The sequence below is a fragment of the Engystomops pustulosus genome, chromosome 9, assembly GCF_040894005.1.
Source record: "Engystomops pustulosus chromosome 9, aEngPut4.maternal, whole genome shotgun sequence".
Taxonomy (NCBI): domain Eukaryota; kingdom Metazoa; phylum Chordata; class Amphibia; order Anura; family Leptodactylidae; genus Engystomops; species Engystomops pustulosus.
Window position 1 is genome coordinate 2,062,856 of NC_092419.1, and position 25,297 is coordinate 2,088,152.

A 25,297-nucleotide genomic window follows, 5' to 3' on the forward strand; every position below is an offset into this window, starting at 1 on the left:
GCTGAACATGGCGGAGCGGCGGATCACAAGACGCAGAAGCTGCTCTGTATTACAGGAGACGTCGCATCAAGCTCCTTATATCAAGGACTGAGAGAGTCCATGGCACCGCACGTGGTCAGGTACAACCTCACTCACTACTGACCACACGGGGCCACGGTCCACGGCGGACAAAACCAGAGAAATACCAAAAGCAAGAAGAAAATCTAACGTTCAAGTATGAGAAACCTTCACTAGTTACCACCGCACCCCATAAATCATCTACAGGAAGACGTCCTCACATGTTCTGGTCCAGTCACGTCCTCTATGATGGACTCCTCCATGTGGATGGTTTGTGGCAGTACGAGGACCTTCATGGTCACCACCAATGGCCAGATGTGGACACTTAGTCTTTTTGAAGTCCATTGTGTGTCAGGTTCTCCGTGGTCTTCCTGTAGATCAACATCAAGTACAATGTAAAAGTATCTCCGAAAGTCCCTGCCCCGAGGTGCAGTAATGAATATTGGATAATAATAAAGCCACACGTGGACTAGAACCAGGACTTGGTCATTATCAAGAGTCTGGTACCGGACTGCAGCCGTATCCTGGGCCCCAGCTGTGACCTGGAACCAGAACCACGGCCCGACACACGATTCATTTTGGAAGATCCCTGGAGGAAGTTGTACGGAGCTCCGACAATCACCATCGATGGAACCTTAGAAAGCCTCCAACCTACAGACCCAAACCCAACGAGAACTTGTTCCAAAGATCTTTCACAATTCCACATTTCCAGCACTTCACATCAACACCGACTTTTTTAGACCCGCAAAGTCCCCGCGGTTCCATTAGACAACATGAACTTCCTCAACAAATATATTTCAGGACCATTTCATTGACCAATGATCTCACTCGATCCCCCTCCCTCAGCTCCCCCCCCCCAGGCCTCCCTCAGCCCCCTCCCCCCCCAGGCCTCCCTCAGCCCCCTCCCACCCCAGGCCTCCCTCAGCCCCCTCCCCCCCCAGGCCTCCCTCAGCCCCCTCCCCCCCCAGGCCTCCCTCAGCCCCCTCCCCCCCCAGGCCTCCCTCAGCCCCCTCCCTCAGGCCCCCCACCACATCCCATCGCTCCAGAAGAAGGAGGATCCCAGTTCTGAGTTTCCAGCTGGTAAAATATTGTAGGAAAAGTTCCCAAATTTCATTCTATAAGAAAAGTATAAAATCCTCCGACCTGGAAGAGAAGAGAGAATAAAGTATAAACAAGGAGAAGGATCTGTCACATCTAAAGATCCGGTGAGCCCCCCCCCCCCAGGGAGTCCCGTGACTCCGCCCATTACATTCCCCCCACATGCCCTGGGACCCCTCACCTCACAGCGTGTCCCTCATCCCCCCTCCCTGGCTCAGTCTTTCGTGAAGCCTCATGATCATGTGATCTCTGCTCTCGGCCTCCTGCAATAGTTTCTACAAGACAAGACAAGATTTCGGTCAGTAAATCTTCATACTGTGGGATCATTGCTTAGAGATTTTACAGACCTCTGCTTGCTGTCGGGGAAAGAAAACAGTATAAACAATTCCTAATAGAGAACCCGTCAGCTGCTTACATGTAATCTACCTCTGCTGTTAGTAGAAGCAGGACTGTGAATTATGAAATTATTTTCCAGGATTGGGGACTTGTCCTTACACTGCTGTGCTCTGTGCTCACTGTGACATACGGATATATATATCAGGTTAGTGAACCTGCCTGAACACTGCTGTGCTCTGAGCTCTCTGCTCCACAGGACTTCCCCTATTCTCTATGTAACTGCTGTAGTATCCAACTAGAAGCCTGGAACAACTCTCAGTTAAAGATGAAGGAAAAAGGCTTAGTTCAGTGAGGTCAGAGCACAGCAGTGTGAGGAGACATCTTATAAATTCACACTTGTGTTGTTACTAACAGCATAGATAAAGGTATAATTACACGTCTGTCCGGGGACATTACCCAGCACCTGCCCCAGCCCTTAGCAGTATATATATATACACACTATAGTATAGACTGTTACCTTGGTGGCCTGGTCCCTCTCCCTGGCAGACACCTGGAGCTGCAGCAGCCTGGCACTGGCCTGGTCCTGGTCTGCGCTGTGCTTGCGCCGCTCCTCCTGCAGCTCCATCTCCCTCTCCCTCAGCGCCGCGCGCAGCATCTTGTGCTCCTGAGCCCCGTCCTGCAGGCGCTTCTTACAGTGATGCAGCTGATCCTGCAAGAGAGGGACAAGGTCAACCTCAGCGGCCAATACCAACAAGCAGAGCTGCAGTGTACAGCATAGAGCAAGCAGAGCAGCAGAGCAACAGTATACAGCATAGAGCAAGCAGAGCAGCAATGTACAGCATAGAGCAAGCAGAGCAGCAGCGTACAGCATAGAGCAGCAGTGTACAGCATATAGAGCAAGCAGAGCAGCAGTGTACAGCATAGAGCAAGCAGAGCAGCAGTGTACAGCATAGAGCAAGCAGAGCAGCAGTGTACAGCATAGAGCAAGCAGAGCAGCAGTGTACAGCATAGAGCAAGCAGAGCAGCAGTGTACAGCATAGAGCAAGAAGAGCAGCAGTGTACAGCATAGAGCAAGAAGAGCAGCAGTGTACAGCATAGAGCAGGAAGAGCAGCAGTGTACAGCATAGAGCAAGAAGAGCAGCAGTGTACAGCATAGAGCAAGAAGAGCAGCAGTGTACAGCATAGAGCAAGAAGAGCAGCAGTGTACAGCATAGAGCAAGAAGAGCAGCAGTGTACAGCATAGAGCAAGCAGAGCAGCAGTGTACAGCATAGAGCAAGCAGAGCAGCAGTGTACAGCATAGAGCAGGAAGAGCAGCAGTGTACAGCATAGAGCAAGCAGAGCAGCAGTGTACAGCATAGAGCAAGCAGAGCAGCAGTGTACAGCATAGAGCAAGCAGAGCAGCAGTGTACAGCATAGAGCAAGCAGAGCAGCAGTGTACAGCATAGAGCAAGCAGAGCAGCAGTGTACAGCATAGAGCAAGAAGAGCAGCAGTGTACAGCATAGAGCAAGCAGAGCTGCAGTGTACAGCATAGAGCAAGCAGAGCAGCACCTCTTATATTATACATCATTATACAGGCAGTCCCTGGGTTACATACAAGATAGGGACTGTAGGTTTGTTCTTAAGTTGAATTTGTATGTAAGTCGGAACTGTATATTTTATAATGGTAGATCCAGACAAAAAAATTTTTTTGCCCCAGTGTCAATTGGTGTTTCAAAATTTTTGCTGTAATAGGACCAAGGATTATCAATAAAGCTTCATTACAGACACCTTACAGCTGATCATTGCAGTCTGGGTCTGTAATAAGGCATCCAGAGAGCTTCACCAGTGGTCACAGTGGGCAGAGGGGTCCATCTGTAACTATGGGTCGTCTGTAAGTCGAGTGTCCTTAAGTAGGGGACCACCTGTATATACATTATACATTATAAGGACAGATTAATGGTTCACTGTGTCATCCACACGTGAGACACAGTCACAGAATCCCAGCTGTAACACAACCAGGAGAGACCGGGGGACGGTATTACAGACCACACGTGCACAGAGACCTAGTAGGAATATGTCAGGGAATATGTCAGGGCCAGGAGAGCATGTACCACAGAGTCAAAATACAAGGAAGAATGCTACACCATCACAGAGCGCCTTAAAGCTAGGGGCTACTCCAAAAATTCCTGCAAAAGGGCCATGCACATTGTCAATAAAAAAACTCGATCTGAATATCTACAAACACTACCCAAAAATAAACAAGATAGTCCTAAACTCACATTTAGCTCAGAATTCAGTTCACAATTCTATGACATTACTAACATCATTAAAAGACATTTACCTCTCCTTAACCGTGACCCTACACTCAGGAAGATTTTAGACAATGGAGTCTCATTTGTGTCCACAAGAGCTAAAACTCTAGGTGACATCCTATCTCCCAATACTTTCACCAACACTGCACAGAACAAAACATGGTTGCAAACCACAGGTAGCTACTGTTGTGGAGGTTTGCGCTGCAACGTATGCAAGTATATTAACAAAACCACACAATTCTCCTCTATTCATAACAATATCATCTACAACATAAGAACTTACATGAATTGTGAATCCACACATCTAGTCTATCTCATCCAGTGCTCCAGATGTTCGCTACAATACATAGGATGCACCATGAGAAAGCTCAAAGACCGTATCAGCGAACATGTCACAGGGGCCAATCCTAAAACTATTTCCAGCACCCGCAACCTGTCGGGTATTTCAAAACACTTCAAAGAAGTGCATTCAGGCAACATGAAGGGCATGCTAGTGACTGCTATTGAGCAAGTATCTCGCCCCATGAGAGGAGGCGATTGGAAGAAAAAGCTTCTATCCAAAGAAGCATATTGGATTTTGAATTTAGACACTCGTTACCCCAAAGGGTTAAACCACAGACAGGATCTTTTGTATTTCTATTAAAACTCACATAGTGTCAGTCAGCTCGCTACACTTCACTCCCCCCCACCTTTGTGGGGGTGTGGTTTCTTTCCCTACACCGGAAGATTCATTCACACACCCATTAGTTTCTCTACTTAACTCTGGCAGGGATTAGAAGTTTGACAGGTATGATTAAGGACTAAGACGCTTACAAAGTCCGAAACGCGTTACCTCCACCACACTGTGCTGTGTTTCTTTTGTCTGCCTGCCTCTGTGTCCATATCCTAGCATGTTGGCTAGTGATGTTTTTAACTTTTTTGAAATAAACCTTTTTGGAATACTTTTTTAAGAAGTCGTTTACCCCTGGACATTCTTGTATGGCTGCCGGATTCCCGACCTTTTTTCCTTCGTTTTCCTTTCATTATAGTAGTTATATTCCTGTACATAGGGGGCAGTATTATAGTAGTTATATCCCTGTACATAGGGGGCAGTATTATAGTAGTTATATTCCTGTACATATGGGGCAGTATTATAGTAGTTATATTCTTGTACATAGGGGGCAGTATTATAGTGGTTATATCCTGTACATAGGGGGCAGTATTATAGTAGTTATATTCCTGTACATAGGGGGCAGTATTATAGTAGTTATATCCCTGTACATAGGGGGCAGTATTATAGTAGTTATATTCCTGTACATATGGGGCAGTATTATAGTAGTTATATTCTTGTACATAGGGGGCAGTATTATAGTAGTTATATTCCTGTACATAGGGGGCAGTATTATAGTAGTTATATTCTTGTACATAGGGGGCAGTATTATAGTAGTTATATTCCTGTACATAGGGGGCAGTATTATAGTAGTTATATTCCTGTACATAGGGGGCAGTATTATAGTAGTTATATTCTTGTACATAGGGGGCAGTATTATAGTAGTTATATTCTTGTACATAGGGGGCAGTATTATAGTAGTTATATTCCTGTACATAGGGGGCAGTATTATAGTAGTTATATTCCTGTACATAGGGGGCAGTATTATAGTAGTTATATTCCTGTACATAGGGGCAGTATTATAGTAGTTATATTCCTGTACATAGGGGGCAGTATTATAGTAGTTATATTCCTGTACATAGGGGGCAGTATTATAGTAGTTATATTCCTGTACATAGGGGCAGTATTATAGTAGTTATATTCCTGTACATAGGGGGCAGTATTATAGTAGTTATATTCCTGTACATAGGGGGCAGTATTATAGTAGTTATATTCTTGTACATAGGGGGCAGTATTATAGTAGTTATATCCCTGTACATAGGGGGCAGTATTATAGTAGTTATATTCCTGTACATAGGGGGCAGTATTATAGTAGTTATATTCCTGTACATAGGGGGCAGTATTATAGTAGTTATATTCCTGTACATAGGGGGCAGTATTATAGTAGTTATATTCCTGTACATAGGGGGCAGTATTATAGTAGTTATATTCCTGTACATAGGGGGCAGTATTATAGTAGTTATATTCTTGTACATAGGGGGCAGTATTATAGTAGTTATATTCCTGTACATAGGGGGCAGTATTATAGTAGTTATATTCCTGTACATAGGGGGCAGTATTATAGTAGTTATATTCCTGTACATAGGGGGCAGTATTATAGTAGTTATATTCTTGTACATAGGGGGCAGTATTATAGTAGTTATATTCTTGTACATAGGGGGCAGTATTATAGTAGTTATATTCCTGTACATAGGGGGCAGTATTATAGTAGTTATATTCCTGTACATAGGGGGCAGTATTATAGTAGTTATATTCCTGTACATAGGGGGCAGTATTATAGTAGTTATATTCTTGTACATAGGGGGCAGTATTATAGTAGTTATATTCCTGTACATAGGGGGCAGTATTATAGTAGTTATATTCTTGTACATAGGGGGCAGTATTATAGTAGTTATATTCCTGTACATAGGGGGCAGTATTATAGTAGTTATATCCCTGTACATAGGGGGCAGTATTATAGTAGTTATATTCCTGTACATAGGGGGCAGTATTATAGTAGTTATATTCTTGTACATAGGGGGCAGTATTATAGTAGTTATATTCCTGTACATAGGGGGCAGTATTATAGTAGTTATATTCTTGTACATAGGGGGCAGTATTATAGTAGTTATATTCCTGTACATAGGGGGCAGTATTATAGTAGTTATATTCCTGTACATAGGGGGCAGTATTATAGTAGTTATATTCTTGTACATAGGGGGCAGTATTATAGTAGTTATATTCTTGTACATAGGGGGCAGTATTATAGTAGTTATATTCCTGTACATAGGGGGCAGTATTATAGTAGTTATATTCCTGTACATAGGGGCAGTATTATAGTAGTTATATTCTTGTACATAGGGGGCAGTATTATAGTAGTTATATTCTTGTACATAGGGGGCAGTATTATAGTAGTTATATTCCTGTACATAGGGGCAGTATTATAGTAGTTATATTCCTGTACATAGGGGCAGTATTATAGTAGTTATATTCCTGTACATAGGGGACAGTATTATAGTAGTTATATTCTTGTACATAGGGGGTAGTATTATAGTAGTTATATTCCTGTACATAGGGGGCAGTATTATAGTAGTTATATTCCTGTACATAGGGGGCAGTATTATAGTAGTTATATTCCTGTACATAGGGGGGCAGTATTATAGTAGTTATATTCCTGTACATAGGGGGGCAGTATTATAGTAGTTATATTCCTGTACATAGGGGGCAGTATTATAGTAGTTATATTCCTGTACATAGGGGGCAGTATTATAGTAGTTATATTCCTGTACATAGGGGGCAGTATTATAGTAGTTATATTCCTGTACATAGGGGGCAGTATTATAGTAGTTATATTCCTGTACATAGGGGGTAGTATTATAGTAGTTATATTCCTGTACATAGGGGGCAGTATTATAGTAGTTATATTCCTGTACATAGGAGGCAGTATTATAGTAGTTATATTCTTGTACATAGGGGACAGTATTATAGTAGTTATATTCCTGTACATAGGGGGCAGTATTATAGTAGTTATATTCCTGTACATAGGGGGCAGTATTATAGTAGTTATATTCTTGTACATAGGAGGCAGTATTATAGTAGTTATATTCTTGTACATAGGGGACAGTATTATAGTAGTTATATTCCTGTACATAGGGGGCAGTATTATAGTAGTTATATCCCTGTACATAGGAGGCAGTATTATAGTAGTTATATTCTTGTACATAGGGGGCAGTATTATAGTAGTTATATTCTTGTACATAGGGGGCAGTATTATAGTAGTTATATTCCTGTACATAGGGGGCAGTATTATAGTAGTTATATTCCTGTACATAGGGGGCAGTATTATAGTAGTTATATTCCTGTACATAGGGGGCAGTATTATAGTAGTTATATTCCTGTACATAGGGGGCAGTATTATAGTATATTCTTGTACATAGGAGGCAGTATTATAGTAGTTATATTCCTGTACATAGGGGGCAGTATTATAGTAGTTATATTCCTGTACATAGGGGGCAGTATTTACCTGGAGCAGGGTCTGACTCTCATTGAGAGCGTTCAGTAGATCCTGGATGTCTCGCTGGTGCTGAGCGCTCTGTCGCTGGTTGTCTTTGTGGGCCTGGGAGAGCAGTCGTCCTTTCTCCTGTATCTGGGATATTAGGGGGTTCGGGGGGGACATTCCAGGGATTGGGGCGCTGTAGTCTTCCAGCCCCTGGGATAGAAGGGAGTCTGCGAGGGCCTGTGATAGGAGACACAGACACATATAATGTGGATTTCCATCATGGAGGGAGATGCAGATGATGGAGGTACGAGGTGTGTGATGCCTCTCACCTCCACATCTTGGTTGCTGCTGCTCAGGGCCCCTTGCACGGCCGCTATCAGGGCGTCTTTCTCCCGCAGCGCGGAGAGGCGCAGAGTATCCTGGGAGGCTGCGGAGCGCACAGCAGAGTCCAGGGTCACCTCCAGCCGCTGGATGGCAAAGTCCTTCTCCCCCAGGACGTCTCGCAGAGCCTGGAGGAAGAAGTATAACTGTGTCAGAAATGTGCTGTCACTCAGCTTTCCCGGAGTTCTGAATGGTACATATGTCTAATAAAGATTGGGCCCTTATGCATCAACACTAAAATAGACACATTAGCTGAGTGACAACCCCAGAGGAAGCTACAACAGCGGCCATAAGGGGACGCCGCCCACAGCCATAGGACCGCCCCCGAGGAGCCACTCACTGTGATGGTGTCCTGGTTGTCATGCAGAACCTTAGACAGTCGTGCAATGTCGTCCTCTCTCAATTTCAGCTCCTCCTGTAGACGCTTCACTTCAGCTTCTTTTTGGCGTTTGATCATTGCCAACTCTTCCCCTTCTCTCTGTACAGACAAGTCGTAGTGTAAGTTCATGAAGAACTGCACAGAGCCCATGTACAAAGCAAAACCCAGCAGGATAGTGAGTGCAGCTCTGGAGTATAATACAGGATGTAACTCAGGATCAGTACAGGATAAGTAATGTCATGTATGTACACAGTGACTGCACCAGCAGCAGAATAGTGAGTGCAGCTCTGGGGTATAATACAGGATGTAACTCAGGATCAGTACAGGATAAGTAATGTCATGTATGTACACAGTGACTGCACCAGCAGCAGGATAGTGAGTGCAGCTCTGGGGTATAATACAGGATGTAACTCAGGATCAGTACAGGATAAGTAATGTCATGTATGTACACAGTGACTGCACCAGCAGCAGAATAGTGAGTGCAGCTCTGGGGTATAATACAGGATGTAACTCAGGATCAGTACAGGATAAGTAATGTCATGTATGTACACAGTGACTGCACCAGCAGCAGAATAGTGAGTGCAGCTCTGGGGTATAATACAGGATGTAACTCAGGATCAGTACAGGATAAGTAATGTCATGTATGTACACAGTCACTGCACCAGCAGCAGAATAGTGAGTGCAGCTCTGGGGTATAATACAGGATGTAACTCAGGATCAGTACAGGATAAGTAATGTCATGTATGTACACAGTGACTGCACCAGCAGCAGAATAGTGAGTGCAGCTCTGGGGTATAATACAGGATGTAACTCAGGATCAGTACAGGATAAGTAATGTCATGTATGTACACAGTGACTGCACCAGCAGCAGAATAGTGAGTGCAGCTCTGGGGTATAATACAGGATGTAACTCAGGATCAGTACAGGATAAGTAATGTCATGTATGTACACAGTGACTGCACCAGCAGCAGAATAGTGAGTGCAGCTCTGGAGTATAATACAGGATGTAACTCAGGATCCGTACAGGATAAGTAATGTCATGTATGTACACAGTGGCTGCACCAGCAGCAGAATAGTGAGTGCAGCTCTGGGGTATAATACAGGATGTAACTCAGGATCAGTACAGGATAAGTAATGTCATGTATGTACACAGTGACTGCACCAGCAGCAGAATAGTGAGTGCAGCTCTGGAGTATAATACAGGATGTAACTCAGGATCAGTACAGGATAAGTAATGTCATGTATGTACACAGTGACTGCACCAGCAGCAGAATAGTGAGTGCAGCTCTGGGGTATAATACAGGATGCAACTCAGGATCAGTACAGGATAAGTAATGTCATGTATGTACACAGTGACTGCACCAGCAGCATAATAGTGAGTGCAGCTCTGGGGTATAATACAGGATGTAACTCAGGATCAGTACAGGATAAGTAATGTCATGTATGTACACAGTGACTGCACCAGCAGCAGAATAGTGAGTGCAGCTCTGGAGTATAATACAGGATGTAACTCAGGATCCGTACAGGATAAGTAATGTCATGTATGTACACAGTGGCTGCACCAGCAGCAGAATAGTGAGTGCAGCTCTGGGGTATAATACAGGATGTAACTCAGGATCAGTACAGGATAAGTAATGTCATGTATGTACACAGTGACTGCACCAGCAGCAGAATAGTGAGTGCAGCTCTGGAGTATAATACAGGATGTAACTCAGGATCAGTACAGGATAAGTAATGTCATGTATGTACACAGTGACTGCACCAGCAGCATAATAGTGAGTGCAGCTCTGGGGTATAATACAGGATGTAACTCAGGATCAGTACAGGATAAGTAATGTCATGTATGTACACAGTGACTGCACCAGCAGCAGAATAGTGAGTGCAGCTCTGGAGTATAATACAGGATGTAACTCAGGATCCGTACAGGATAAGTAATGTCATGTATGTACACAGTGACTGCACCAGCAGCAGAATAGTGAGTGCAGCTCTGGAGTATAATACAGGATGTAACTCAGGATCCGTACAGGATAAGTAATGTCATGTATGTACACAGTGACTGCACCAGCAGCAGATAGTGAGTGCAGCTCTGGTGTATCTCGTCAGCTCGTTAGCTGTCTGTTGCTGTGAGAGGCTGTGTGCTGCTGCTGCTCCTGAGCTCCAGGGAAAACCACCTCCACCTGGGGCCTGCTCTCTCCTCTCCCAGGGAGGGAGTGGGTTTTCAGGCATGAGCCAGGGCAGCAAGTCCCAGGCTCCTGCTTCCCGGTCTAGGCCGGCGGGAGGCAGGGGTAGCCAGGAACCGGCCAGCGCTGCGGAAGCCTTGGGGGTGAGAAGATCTGCAAGGAACAGCAGCAATGCTGCTCCAAGTACCCCCAGGCCAGCTAAGGCTTCAAAAAGCAGCAAGACCTCAGAAAAGATGAATACCTCAGGAAAGCTGGATACCTCGGGAAAGCTGGATACCTCGGGAAAGCTGGATACCTCGGGAAAGCTGGGTACTTCGGAAAAGCTGGATACCGCAGGAAAGCTGAGTGCTCAGAGAGGTGAGGCTGACCTCAGTGAAGAGGGCTGGGGAATGCTGAGGACCCGGGAGTCTATTTCCAGCTATGCCTCCCGGGCTCTGGGCCACCTCTCTGAGTACGAAGAAGCCAGCAAGACGGTGAGGAGACTGCGGGAGGAGCTCAGGTGCTCCCATGCCAGGGCAAGCTCTGCCCCAAAGAGGAAGAAGGAGCAGATTATGGCAGAGATTTCCAGGCTCCAGACTGACATCCAGGCCTTGGAGGAGAGGAAGGCTCACCTGCTGGAGAGGAGCGGGCCGTTTAAAGAAAAGATCCTTAATGATGAGAGGTTCCGGGAGATGGAGGAGGAGAAGCAGAGGCGGCTGATGGGGCTTCAGCCTGAGAGTCAGATGGAGGAGGAAAGTTCGGTACCGTGCAGTGGGCCCCCTGCAGGACAAGCGGCTATGTCATCTGGCTGCGGTTCTGCCGGCCCGGGTGAGGATAGTGACAGCCACCAGGGAGGGGCGCTGATGGAGGAGATCCGACGGCTCGAGTCCCCTGTGCACCTCCAGGACTTTACTTTTGGAGACGATCTGCCGGAGGATGCACCGGGGGGCAGCAAACCGCGAAAGAAGAAGACCAAATCCGTGGAAGTGGTGAGTCTAGTCTACAGCCCCCTCCCCGTAAAACCCGAGTCGGCCGCAGGGTCAGCTCACTGTGCGAGCCCCGTTACCCAGCCCAGCACGGGTCCTGCAGTGGACTCAGTGCCAGGGAGCGGGGAGATTACAGGTGTGACATCTGATGTGGCGATGGGCTCCGTCTCTGTTTGTGGTAACAGTGGGGGAGCAGGGGAGGCATCGGCTGCGAGGCCGGACAGTAAGGGCGGCTCGGCAGTGGCGATACCATCGAAATCCAGTGCTGTGGTGCGTCCCCCAGTGGGAGGGGGGGATAGCCCGGCACTGGTGGCAGCTTCCGGTGCCTCGGCGCCTCTTCATGCTGTTGCCGCTGATCACTTGGTGGTGGGGCGGCGGCAGCGTGGAGGGGTTGCTGAGGCTGAGGGCTCCGAACCTCCCAAACCTAAAGTCCTATTTTGTGTTGGTGTTGGAGACAGTCTGCAGAGGAGTGCTGAGGAAGGTGGGGATCAGCGGTGCCACATACCAGCCAAAGATCAGCGGCGACTCCTACCTTCCTCTAAGAAAAGTAAAATAACATCTGCTACCGATGATGTGGAGGGCACAAGTGTGACACAAGTTGGGGTTCCCTCTGGGCGATGCGCTGCGGGGGGACCCCCGTCCCTTGTGCCTGAAGATGCGGAGGTGGTCTTGTCTGCTAATGTTGTTGCTGGTCCAGCCAGTGTGAGTGGAGTCAGTAATGTTGTGGTGGATAATGTGAATGGTGTGAGTGGTGGAGAATCTTTTCCAGCTTTGGGGGTGGGTGATGGAGTGACTGGTGGTGTGAGTGGCGCGGCTGAGTGTAACATGCAGGTGGGTAGTGTTAATGTGGTGGGTGCAGGGGTTGGTCCGGTTGCTCCCCCAGTGGCGGCCCCTATTAAGAGCCATGCCAGTGTCGCTGCTGGGGGACGTAGGGTTCCATCATCCTCGTCTCTGGGCTCTGGGGACGGCTTTTTGCAACGGCGCCTCCTGCAGGCCTTACAGAAAGGAGAAAGGACGATCAATGTAGCGGGGCAGGAGGTTGATTTGTCGTTTTGGATAGAGAGGCACGGCCTGTCTGCCTTCCGAGAGCAAAGAGGCAGGGAGACACCATGGTCGCTCCCGACAACCGGGCCGGGTGCTAACCGTAGGAATGTGGTGCGTCTTCGGTGGCGTGGCAGTGATGTGTGTCCCCCTCGGGCACGGGTAGTTGAGCTGCTGCTGAAGATGGACTTCAAGGCGGCTGACATCTTTGCCTTGATCCATCCCTATGGTACATCTGAGTTTGATATCAGCTTTGTTCGGCCGGAGGGGCTTGAGCTCTTCTGGTCCAACTATGAGCTGAGATACAACGAGCCCGAGTGGCGGGACTTTGCTGTGCAAGCAGTGTCCCGCCAGAGCGAACTCAAGAAAGTGACCGTTCTTACCCGTAACGAATCACTATCTTGCTTTGACATCATGACCTGGATGAATCGTTATGGAGAGGTACTGGGAGTACCCGAGAAAAATCGTGACGAGTTTGGTATCTGGTCAGGGGCCTGGACCTTCATGGTGAAGTTGAGGTGTTCAGGTAACTCAGTCGCCCACATCCCTTCATCAGCCTTCCTGGGGAGGGATCGGATCCTGATCTTCTACCGGGGGCAGCCTAAGCTGTGTCACAGGTGCGGTGACCCCACACATTTCAGCGCAAACTGCACCGTGCAGAAGTGTGCGTTGTGTGGGGGTGTCGGCCATCTCGCTGCATCCTGTACAGGACAGATTAGGTGTAACCTGTGTGGTGATCTCGGTCACCCGTACAGTCGTTGTCCTCTTTCCTTCGCTAATGCGGGCTCAGCCTCAGCGGATGAAAGCCATGAGGCTGAATCTGCTGGGGAGGGGACTAGCAGAGGTGGAGGAATGGAGGGGCCAGGGAAGAAAGACAGGAAAAAGACGCCTGCCCAGCTAAGGCGTCTAGAGAAGCGTCAACAGGAGAGAGAGCGGGGGGAGTCTCGGGCTGCTGGGACAACCTCTGGCGCTATCCTGGAGACCACACCTGTCGCTGAGGCCCCAGGGGATGATGTACTGGATGCGGAGGTCAGGAGGATCGAGAGAGAGGAAGGTGCCACGTCCTCAGACTCCTCCCATTATGAGAGTATGGACGAGGATAATAGGGCGTGGCTAGAGGAAAAGCGTAAGCGTGGCGCCAAAAAGAAGAAAAAGGGTAAAAAGAAGGGAGGTGTAAGATCTTCTCCCTCCCTGACTAAGGTACCCAAGGAAGGTGCAACCGACCCCCCGCTGGTCGAACTTTCAAATCGATTCCTGGCCCTGGATGGAGCGCCTCCTGCCGATGGAGGGGCTGAGGGTGAAGGGCCAGAGGTGGCGGAACCTGCAGGAGGTGCCGAGTCTCCCCCTGGGGAGTCAGGGTCCTCAGGAGGGGAGACTGGCCCAGAGTCTGGAGACGAGGATGAGGGGGCAGGTCCTGGATCTGCCCCTGAAGCATCAGAGGTGCGGGAGATGGACACCACAATATGTCTAAAAAGGGGGTGTTCATTTCCCGAGGGTGGTGGTAAGATGGGTAAAAAGAAAGCCGTCTAACTCAATCACTCATGATGGCGGCACCCACTCCGTTGACGCTGGCGTCCATTAATGTCGCCAGCATTAAGTCTGATGCGGCTAGATTTGCGGCCTTTGATTTTCTCGGCCGCGTTGAAGCCGACATTTTATTTTTGCAGGAGACCAGGCTGCCAGATTTGGCGGCCGTGTTTAAAGCTAAGAGGGAATGGAGACACGGGCCTTCCTATTGGTCTCTTGCGGCCGAGCCGTATAGCGGAGTGGCGGTACTTTTTACCGCACCGGTAGAATGCCGACGAGTTATTGAGTTAGAAATGGGGAGGTGCCTGATCCTGGATGTCCTCATGAAGGGACAAGAACTTCGCCTAATTAACATCTATGGTCCCCAGTCCAAGTGGGACAGGAAGTGTCTCTTTATGAGGATCAAGCCCTACCTTTTTACAAGTCGGCAGGTGGTCTTTGGAGGGGACTTCAATGCTGTCACGAGGTCCCAGGATAGGGGAGGTTCCAGAGACAAGCTGACTTATGATAGCGTCGCTCTTAATAGCATAGCCAGTGAGGCTCGCCTGGTGGATGTCCACATCCGGCACACCCCAGGCCACACGGGGTTCACCTATTATAGGGGTAGCTGCAGGTCTAGAATAGACAGGTTTTATTTAAAGGAGGAAGCCATTTCTTCAGCAGTGTCCGTTGTTGAGGTGGAATTCTCCGACCACTGTTTAATTTTGTTTTCTCTGAATGTTACAGAGACCCCCCGGATGGGAAGAGGCTACTGGAAGCTCAATTCGTCTCTCCTGGAAGAAGCGGAGATCAGACAATCCTTTGAGGACTTTCTTCAGAGCCAGGTACCATTGCTGGGCCTTTGTAGCAGTAAGTCAGAGTGGTGGGAGATGCTCAAGAAAAGGGTGGCGAGATTCTTCCGCCAGCTCTCGAGCCTCAGGAGCCTGGACAGGTACCGCCTGTATCAGGGCCTGAGGAGGAAACTCGAGCATCTCGTCTCGACTGGAGGTAGTCGTGAGGACATCTCCAGAGTGAAATCCTTGCTGAAGAGGTGTCAGTACGATAGACACGCATCTTTGGTTTTTGAGAGGGATTACGGGAAATACCGCTCGCCCGACCCTTACAGAAACTGCAAGATGTCAGTGAATGGTAAAGTTGTCACAGGACTGGTTGACAATACGGGATCCCTGAAAAGGTCCAGATCAGGGATTCTGGAGGTCGTCAGATCCTTCTACTGGCACCTCTTGGGCAGGAAGGATCTAGATCGGGATGTGATGTCGGCTTTCCTGGCTGAAGCTGTCCCTGAGCCAGGAGTAGACCCCTCTCTTGATGTTTTGACAGAGATGATCAGGGAAGAGGAAGTCAGCCGGGCGATTGAAGGGCTCGCCCTCAAGAAATCGCCAGGCCCGGATGGCTTAACATCTGAGTTTTATAAGACCTTTAAGGACGCCTTGGTTCCCCTCTTGACTGAGGTATTCAATGAGTGTCTTTCCTCGGGCGTTCTGCCGAAGTCAATGAGGAGGTCAGCCCTGATCATCCTGTCAAAGGGTAAGGACCGATCTCGTATTGAGAACTGGCGTCCCATAGCGCTTCTCAATGCGGACAGAAAAGTTTTGGCAAAAGTGCTGTTTAATCGGCTGGTGCAGTTTGCGCCCCGGCTCCTTTCGGGGACCCAGCACTGCTCTGTTCCAGGCCGCAGTACATTTAGTGCTGTGCTTTGTGTCCGGGAGGCAGTGGAGCAGGGCAGGGCTGGTAACTGGAAGGGGTACTTGCTGTCCTTGGATCAGGCAAAAGCGTTTGATCGGGTTAACCACGAGTACCTCTGGTCTGTCCTTCTGAGGTATGGCCTGCCGGGTGGGTTTGTCAATTGGCTGAAAGTTTTGTACGCAGGGGCAGAGAGTTTCCCGCTTGTGAACGGTTGGTTTCCCGCTCTTTTGAGGTCGGGTCTGGTGTTCGCCAGGGTTGTCCTCTGAGCCCACTTTTATACGTGTTCGCGATTGACCCATTCCTTAGGAGGGTTGATCGTGGGCCGTTGGTGGGAGTCGGGATGGATCGGGCAGCACCGGAAGCCACTCTAAGGGTGGTAGCGTATGCTGATGATGTCACCGTTTTCGTGTCCTCGGGAGGGGAGGCGCAATGGGTGATGTCAGAGGTTGACCGCTACTCAGAGGTTTCTGGGTCCAAGATCAACCGGGATAAGTGTGAGAGTCTCTGGCTGGGAGAGGGGGATCCAGGCTTTGATCTCCCGGACACTCTTCCAGGGCCCCAGGACTCCGCCAAAGTTCTCGGCATCGAATTTGGCCAGGGGGATTACCCCATGCAAAACTGGGACGGCAGGCTTAAGATCGCCGCTCAGAAGGTGGACCAGTGGAAGGGTTGGTCTTTGACCCTCAGAGAAAGGGTTAATCTGATCAAAACTTACCTGCTCCCGTTGCTGATTTACCTGGGCAGTGTGTGCATGTTGCCAGAACCCCTCTGGACTCGGGTCTACAGTCTGTTCTTCCAGCTGTTATGGGGGAATAGGCTGAACCTTATCAAGAGGGAGGTTACTTACCGCACGAGGAGACAAGGAGGGTTGTGTATGGTCAACCCTGTGGTGTTCCTAGTGAATACCTTTCTTAAGATCAATGTAGCAAACCTCTGGAAAGAGAGGGCTCCTCCGTGGGTATACTCCTGCAGGGGATGGGCTCCTCCGTGGGTATACTCCTGCAGGGGATGGGCTCCTCCGTGGGTATACTCCTGTAGGGGATGGGCTCCTCCGTGGGTATACTCCTGCAGGGGATGGTTTCGGCCTTTCTTCCAGGAATGGGAGACAGGAGGACAAGTGAAGGATCTTCGCACATCACATAGGCATCTTCCGGCTTACGCTACCCCGGTTCTGAAGGTGATTCGCCGGTGGGGTCTGGGAATGTGGGAGATCAGGACCTTGTCGAGGAAAGTCCTTGACAAGAGGGTTCTGTTGACCCATTTCCAGAAGCCTCTGGCCCTCAGGGATTGCCCAAGTCGGGATCTGGGGGTGGGTTTGAGTTTATTGAATTCCATCAGGATCCCCTTGAAGTTTTGGGACGTGACTTGGCGCTGCTTCCATGGAAAGCTGTGTGTGAGGGACAATCTGAAGTGTAGGAGCTCTGAGGAAAGGGGTTGTCCCCGGGAGGAGTGCGGTGGCCTGCTGGAGAGCATGGACCACTTCCTGCTTCAGTGCCCCTTTAACACAGAGGTGTACAACAGGGTGGGCGCTTCCATCCATTGGCCCGGGTTGGCCAGTCTCTCCTATGCGGAGTGGGCCTATGGAGCATTCAGAGGCCTGGGTGGCCGGGACCGCTGCACGTTATTCCTAGTTAGTGTAGTGGTCAGGTACCACACGTGGAACGCACGGTGTTTAGTATCGACGCAGCGTAAAATCCTCCCGGTGGATGAGGTGGTTAGGAACATTCTGGGTGACCTGGTGAAGGTGCGCTCTCTGGAGTATGAGAGGCTGGGCATGGGGAGGACCTCTCTCCTTTGGAGGGGGTTCTCCTTTAGTGTCCCTTAGTCTGTCATCTCCTCTCCTGGTGTTGGGCTGATGCTGCACTGTAGATTTTTGTTTTGTATCTGGGCATGTAGTGATGTTGGGCTTGCAGGCGCCGAACCTGGGCTTTATGTGGTTTGTATTTATGTTGTTTAGACTTTATTTGTATTCTGTTTTCTTTGTTATGTTGTAAATACTGTATATAGTGTATATATTGTATATAGTGGGGTTTGGGACATAGTGTTAGGTTGGGAGGGGGGTGATGGTGGTGGGACTTATGAACTGACCTTGGGCACTGGTCTGGACTACTTAACGCAAACTTTGGACGTTAGACCAGTGTCTGGGGGGAAGGGGAGGGTGCGGGCGAGGGATCTAGTTTAGTGTAGTGTTGTGTGTATTATGTGTTTGTTGTTATATATTTATAAAAAAAAAAAAAAAAAAAAAAAAAAATGGGTGTGGGGTGGTTTGTTATTAGAGGGTGTGGGGTGGGTTTATGTATATTTATAGTCATTTATGTTTATTTGTGGGTGTGGCTTGTCTTATTGTTTATTGGTTTGGTTGAGGGTGTGACAATCGGTTGGGTGGGGGTTGTAGTATTTGGTGTTTATACATTTTGGTGTATTTTAAATTATTATTTTTGCTAGGAGTGAATGTGGCTGGACCAGCAGGTAAGATATTGTATATATTTTGTATATATTATGTTTGGTTTGTATTGTTATGTTTTTTATATAAAATAAAAGATCTACAGGATGTAACTCAGGATCAGTACAGGATAAGTAATGTCATGTATGTACACAGTGACTGCACCAGCAGCAGAATAGTGAGTGCAGCTCTGGGGTATAATACAGGATGTAACTCAGGATCAGTACAGGATAAGTAATGTCATGTATGTACACAGTGACTGCACCAGCAGCAGAATAGTGAGTGCAGCTCTGGGGTATAATACAGGATGTAACTCAGGATCAGTACAGGATAAGTAATGTCATGTATGTACACAGTGACTGCACCAGCAGCAGAATAGTGAGTGCAGCTCTGGGGTATAATACAGGATGTAACTCAGGATCAGTACAGGATAAGTAATGTCATGTATGTACCCAGTGACTGCACCAGCAGCAGAATAGTGAGTGCAGCTCTGGAGTATAATACAGGATGTAACTCAGGATCAGTGCAGGATAAGTAATGTCATGCATGTACACAGTGACTGCACCAGCAGCAGAATAGTGAGTGCAGCTCTGGGGTATAATACAGGATGTAACTCAGGATCAGTACAGGATAAGTAATGTCATGTATGTACACAGTGACTGCACCAGCAGCAGAATAGTGAGTGCAGCTCTGGGGTATAATACAGGATGTAACTCAGGATCAGTACAGGATAAGTAATGTCATGTATGTACACAGTGACTGCACCAGCAGCAGAATAGTGAGTGCAGCTCTGGGGTATAATACAGGATGTAACTCAGGATCAGTGCAGGATAAGTAATGTCATGTATGTACACAGTGACTGCACCAGCAGCAGAATAGTGAGTGCAGCTCTGGGGTATAATACAGGATGTAACTCAGGATCAGTACAGGATAAGTAATGTCATGTATGTACAGTGACTGCACCAGCAGCAGAATAGTGAGTGCAGCTCTGGGGTATAATACAGGATGTAACTCAGGATCAGTACAGGATAAGTAATGTCATGTATGTACACAGTGACTGCACCAGCAGCAGAATAGTGAGTGCAGCTCTGGGGTATAATACAGGATGTAACTCAGGATCAGTACAGGATAAGTAATGTCATGTATGTACACAGTGACTGCACCAGCAGCAGAATAGTGAGTGCAGCTCTGGGGTATAATACAGGATGTAACTCAGGATCAGTACAGGATAAGTAATGTCATGTATGTACACAGTGACTGCACCAGCAGCAGAATAGTGAGTGCAGCTCTGGGGTATAATACAGGATGTAACTCAGGATCAGTACAGGATAAGTAATGTCATGTATGTACAGTGACTGCACCAGCAGCAGAATAGTGAGTGCAGCTCTGGGGTATAATACAGGATGTAACTCAGGATCAGTACAGGATAAGTAATGTCATGTATGTACACAGTGACTGCACCAGCAGCAGAATAGTGAGTGCAGCTCTGGGGTATAATACAGGATGTAACTCAGGATCAGTACAGGATAAGTAATGTCATGTATGTACACAGTGACTGCACCAGCAGCAGAATAGTGAGTGCAGCTCTGGGGTATAATACAGGATGTAACTCAGGATCAGTACAGGATAAGTAATGTCATGTATGTACAGTGACTGCACCAGCAGCAGAATAGTGAGTGCAGCTCTGGGGTATAATACAGGATGTAACTCAGGATCAGTACAGGATAAGTAATGTCATGTATGTACAGTGACTGCACCAGCAGCAGAATAGTGAGTGCAGCTCTGGGGTATAATACAGGATGTAACTCAGGATCAGTACAGGATAAGTAATGTCATGTATGTACACAGTGACTGCACCAGCAGCAGAATAGTGAGTGCAGCTCTGGGGTATAATACAGGATGTAACTCAGGATCAGTACAGGATAAGTAATGTCATGTATGTACATAGTGACTGTACCAGCAGCAGAATAGTGAGTGCAGCTCTGGGGTATAATACAGGATGTAACTCAGGATCAGTACAGGATAAGTAATGTCATGTATGTACAGTGACTGCACCAGCAGCAGAATAGTGAGTGCAGCTCTGGGGTATAATACAGGATGTAACTCAGGATCAGTACAGGATAAGTAATGTCATGTATGTACACAGTGACTGCACCAGCAGCAGAATAGTGAGTGCAGCTCTGGGGTATAATACAGCAGAATAGTGAGTGCAGCTCTGGAGTATAATACAGGATGTAACTCAGGATGTATGTACAGAGCAGAATAGTGAGTGCAGCTCTGGAATATATTATCAGAGAGGATTCGATCACCTTCATTTCTTCTTCTCGTGTCTTCAGCTTCTCAACAAAGTCTGTGATAAGTTCTCCCGATGGGTCACAGGCTGCAGGAAGAGTCAGTAACAAGGTGAGAGAGTCCTGAGGAGAAGACAAGTCCCATGAGCTGGCGCCATTATAACATCCACTTACCTCTAAGGTCACTTACCTCCAAGACGTCTTCCTTGAACTTGAGTCTCTTGATCAGGTCTCGGATCAGTTCTTGTTGTTCTATCATTTGGTTCTAGATGGGAAGAAGAGTCGGATGCAAAATCAAAGCCAATAAAAGGGGATGTCCAGGATAAAAGCCCAGCACTGCCCCCTCTGGCAGCAGTCAGTAAGTGGTACTACATCTTATTGGGTGACTACATGATGTGCGTTACCTGTTGTCCTGACAATGCGGCAGCACCGGGAGCCGCCTGGAGTTGTGTCTGTAACCGGCTGAGCGTCTCCCGGATGTGGAGGGAACGAGACGCCTGAGTCCTGCAGACCTGGAAGAGAGATGGGGCGAGAATGGAAAAATAATAAAACATAAAAAGAAGGATAAAAGGAGAACAGGACAGGTAACTGCAACTCAATGAAAGAAGCTGCAGTAACCAAGTCTGACCACTATAGAGAGAACGGCGCCAGAAATAGTCATTACTACACATTCATTGCTGCACAGCAGTTGCAGGGGCGGCTGTGTTACTCTAGGATGTTACAAGTCAGAATCCGCTGTAAGGTTTATGACCTCGCGGCTTCCAGATTTTTACATTATTTTGCTTTTTACTTTAATTTAAAGTCAAGGAATCTGTATGAGGGCGACACCACCCACCGCGCCGGCAGAAGCCCCACCCACCGCGCCGGCAGAAGCTCCACCCACCGCGACAGCAGAAGCCCCACCCACCGCGACAGCAGAAGCCCCACCCACCGCGACGGCAGAAGCTCCACCCACCGCGACGGCAGAAGCCCCACCCACCGCGACCGCTTCCATGAAGATCAAATCTAAACATGATATAAATGACTAAACTATAGTCGCTCCATAATCAGGGGATTTGCCCCCGACCCCGGTGCTACATGCACATGGCTGCTGCAGGAGCCCAGGCAGAAATACTGTACAATATAATAATACTAATAGAGCCAGGCCCCGGGCTCCCAGCGCAGGCCCCGGGCTCCCAGCGCAGGCCCCGGGCTCCCAGCGCAGGCCCCGGGCTCCCAGCGCAGGCCCCCGGGCTCCCAGTACAGGCCCCCGGGCTCCCAGTACAGGCCCCCGGGCTCCCAGCGCAGGCCCCCGGGCTCCCAGCGCAGGCCCCGGGCTCCCAGCGCAGGCCCCGGGCTCCCCGTGCAGGCCCCCGGCTCCCCGTGCAGGCCCCCGGCTCCCAGCGCAGGCCCCCGGCTCCCAGCGCAGGCCCCCAACTCCCAGCGCAGGCCCCCAACTCCCAGCGCAGGCCCCCGGCTCCCAGTACAGGCCTCAGTTTATGGAGGATTACGCCAATCCCCGAGTTGTTGCTTAAGGCGTCTAATAATCTCCTCAGTGTAATGAGCCGATAATCTGCCTGAAGGCTTCATGTCTGGAGCGCAGGCCCGAGAACCTCCCCCAGCGCCTCAGAGGCACTCGAGATATGTCAGATGTCAAAGATTTCCCGGATTAGTTAGAGGGGAGTTCTATCACCTCTCACTCATCTCCAGAGGACGATTCCTGGTAGATTTACCTGCACTACACGTTTTGTGGAATCCGTCCTGCCCTCAGTTACCTCAGAGACGCCTCACACCTCGCTGTATATTGTGTATATTTATATTATGGAAGGGAAATGCCTCTGGTGTCCCTGTATATGGCAGGAGGAACCTCTCCTAATACCTCACGCCTCAGTCATGGCTCCCAATGTCTCTCCGGTCACCGCTGACATTGATTCACCTCCATATATGACATTTGTAATGAGGCCTCTCGCCCGAGCGCACGTGCCCCGTACACCCATGTGATTACAGTGTGCCCCGCCGGCGGGGTGGATGTGACCGCCATTGTTCGGGTTACACCGGATGAGCCGGTTGTCTTGTGTAATATCTGTTATGCTCCTGGCGCACCCTCGCCATCTGGGTTTGTTATGATGAAGTCCCATAGTCAGGCAGGTACTTATAATGGTCACCTACCTCAGGCCCAACTCCCATGTACTGATCCAAGTCTCCTGCTGGTTCTTCCACCCGAGGCCTCTCATAGCCGCCATCTTCAGTATATTGGCCCACGGTTTCCCCCTGTGCCCGATGTTGACCTCTCACGGGTATTTTGCTCCTTTTTGGCGTTTTCACTGGACTGTACTTAATTTCCTTCAAGGTTTTCAAGACTTCTCCAACCACAGGTTTGGGTAAAGAAAAAGACGAAGGAGGAGATAAAGGCAAAGGAGAATTTGCTTCCCAAAACGCTCCTCCATCCCCTTCTTCACCGGCGAATGAGAGCGAATCCAAGGAAGAGGCGGACAAGGAGAGGAGCGAGCCCTTACTGCTGGTGCTCTCCCCCCCAACACTTCCCAGGGACTTGCTCCTTAGGAGGACAGAGCCGTCATCTGCTCCTCTGCTGAGCTTCTTCCTTCGAGGGACAGTACACACAGACTCATAATTGGCATCAGAAACCCTCCAGGAAGAACATGAATGGCACTTCTCCCCCTTGACACAACGTGAGCAGCCCCGGTGATGGTCATCCCACCAGCTCTCATGTTCCCATAGGGAGCGGTCATGGTCCAGGAGTTGTTGGTAGGACTTTGAAGCCGTTCCAGAAGAAAGAGAACCCAAAGAACCATGGAAGGGGCGGTCAGGAAAGGGGGAAGTCGCGAGGGAGCTTTGGTATCCAGGAGAAAGGGAATTATTCTGAGACTTATAGGAGCCGGGAGAACGGAGATCATTGTATGAGCCCCGATACCCCAGGGTGTTACGGTCTGGGTGATGCCCAAGGTACTCCGGCACAGGGAGACCCCAGGCCCGGGCATGAATGGTCCGTAAGGTGAATGAAAGCTTCTCCTTCTCCGTCACCAGGCGGGTGGCCCTCTGCTCATACAGCTCCCGCATGCGGGACAACACCTGGTCGTAGCGGTGGTAGACATTCAGCGAGTGGCAGCACTTCCCACAGAGAAACTCGGCATCTTCCGCCCTTCCTTTACCTTTCACCGGCTTGGAGGAGGCTCCAGGGGGATTGCGGAGAACAGGGCTCCCTAATACCTGGGACAATAAGGCCGGGAGGGATCCGGAACCCCCGAAGAGCCACTTACGCCGTGAGCCACGAAGCTGACTGCAACAGAGGCGGCAGAGGTCCGACATAACTGCAAGGGGAAGCAGAACACGTTTCAGGAGTTACGTTTATGAAAACATTTAGAATTTCTCCTAAATATAATTTGTAATCTCAGGGTCTCACTGACCCCTCTGGGGTGACTTATCGCTCTAGTAATGTCTGTCCACGTTTCCTCCGCTCTGACTCATCTGTCATAACACTGCGGGAGGGGAGGAGGCGCCCCATTACCAGCTCCTTCCACTGACACTTTCCTCCAAAACTTCAGCCCTTCTCCTCCCTGAGCGGATAACATGGAGGTCCCTTCACCTCTCCCCCTGTCATTCCTCCACAGCTGCTGGGATCAGTCCCCTGCCACCCCGTGAGGCACCCCCCGCCGTTACCACCCACCTGCGCTGTCACCCACAGCTCCCAATGTCCACGTGCAGAAGGGTCTCCCAGAAACTCCTATGCCCCCATTGCAGAGGGTGTTCAGGATCAGGACTCAGGAGGCCTTCCCCTGCCAGCTCACCTCTCCTTCCAGGATACTCCCCACGGGGAGGAGTACTGCTGCGCTCCTAGGTCACTACCTGAGCCGCTTAACCCTTCATAGCTACAGACACAAGTTACTTTATCAAGTGTTGCTACAATGTATCAGTGCAGCGCATACAGGACACATAGTAACCAATGCCGCAATGGAAACTATTTGCCAGAGAGCCGCTTGGCATCTATAGGGTTAAAGGGCAGCTCCACTGGGATTATCCTGAAAATAGCTTCACTCATCTGTAAGGGAAACGGGTGAGCGCTATACAATATATAGAATAGACACTTTCACCCCCCCATGTGACAATGAAAGGCGACTCAGTGCACTACAAGTCCCAGAGACACTTTGCTTTAGTTTAATGACTCCTCTTATAACAAGATGAGACCGTGTTCCCAATTTGGAGACAAAAGGGTTAAAGAGACATGCAAATAAGGCGTCACCATGAATGGCGGCTTTCATGCTCTGCAGACTCCAGGATTATTCACTCCAGTGACTGCATGGGAAGCATTGGGCTGGGTGCCTGGCAGCTCAGGAGTTAATAATCTGACGCGCCGCAGTCTCTGTAAGGGTTAATAACACTTACTGGAACTTGGTACAGTCCAGAAAACAAGTCCTCCTCCCCCTCCTGCGGAATGTTGGTTTGGTCTGTTTACAGATATTTATCTAGGGCGGATCCCACCTACCTGCACAGGTGGG

The 25,297-nt window shown here is 49.0% G+C and overlaps 1 protein-coding gene across 4 annotated transcripts; it reads right to left on the minus strand.

The window, feature by feature from the left end:
* Positions 1 to 1,065: 1,065 nt before the first annotated feature.
* Positions 1,066 to 25,297, minus strand: LOC140076875 (uncharacterized). Of its 4 annotated transcripts, none has more exons than XM_072123648.1 (11): positions 25,185 to 25,297; positions 22,953 to 24,112; positions 21,209 to 21,316; positions 20,995 to 21,069; positions 20,823 to 20,927; positions 8,633 to 8,770; positions 8,241 to 8,420; positions 7,936 to 8,148; positions 2,009 to 2,200; positions 1,337 to 1,430; positions 1,066 to 1,200 (listed from the first exon to the last, which is right to left on the minus strand). In XM_072123648.1, the coding sequence occupies exons 2-10, from the start codon at positions 24,108 to 24,110 to the stop codon at positions 1,338 to 1,340; spliced, it is 2,262 nt and encodes a 753-aa protein (XP_071979749.1). In that variant the 5' UTR covers positions 24,111 to 24,112; positions 25,185 to 25,297; the 3' UTR covers positions 1,066 to 1,200; position 1,337. The 4 variants fall into 4 exon arrangements, with proteins under 4 accessions (XP_071979749.1, XP_071979750.1, XP_071979747.1 ...); XM_072123649.1 differs by lacking the exon at positions 25,185 to 25,297 and adding an exon at positions 24,590 to 24,706; XM_072123646.1 differs by lacking the exon at positions 25,185 to 25,297 and adding an exon at positions 24,469 to 24,601.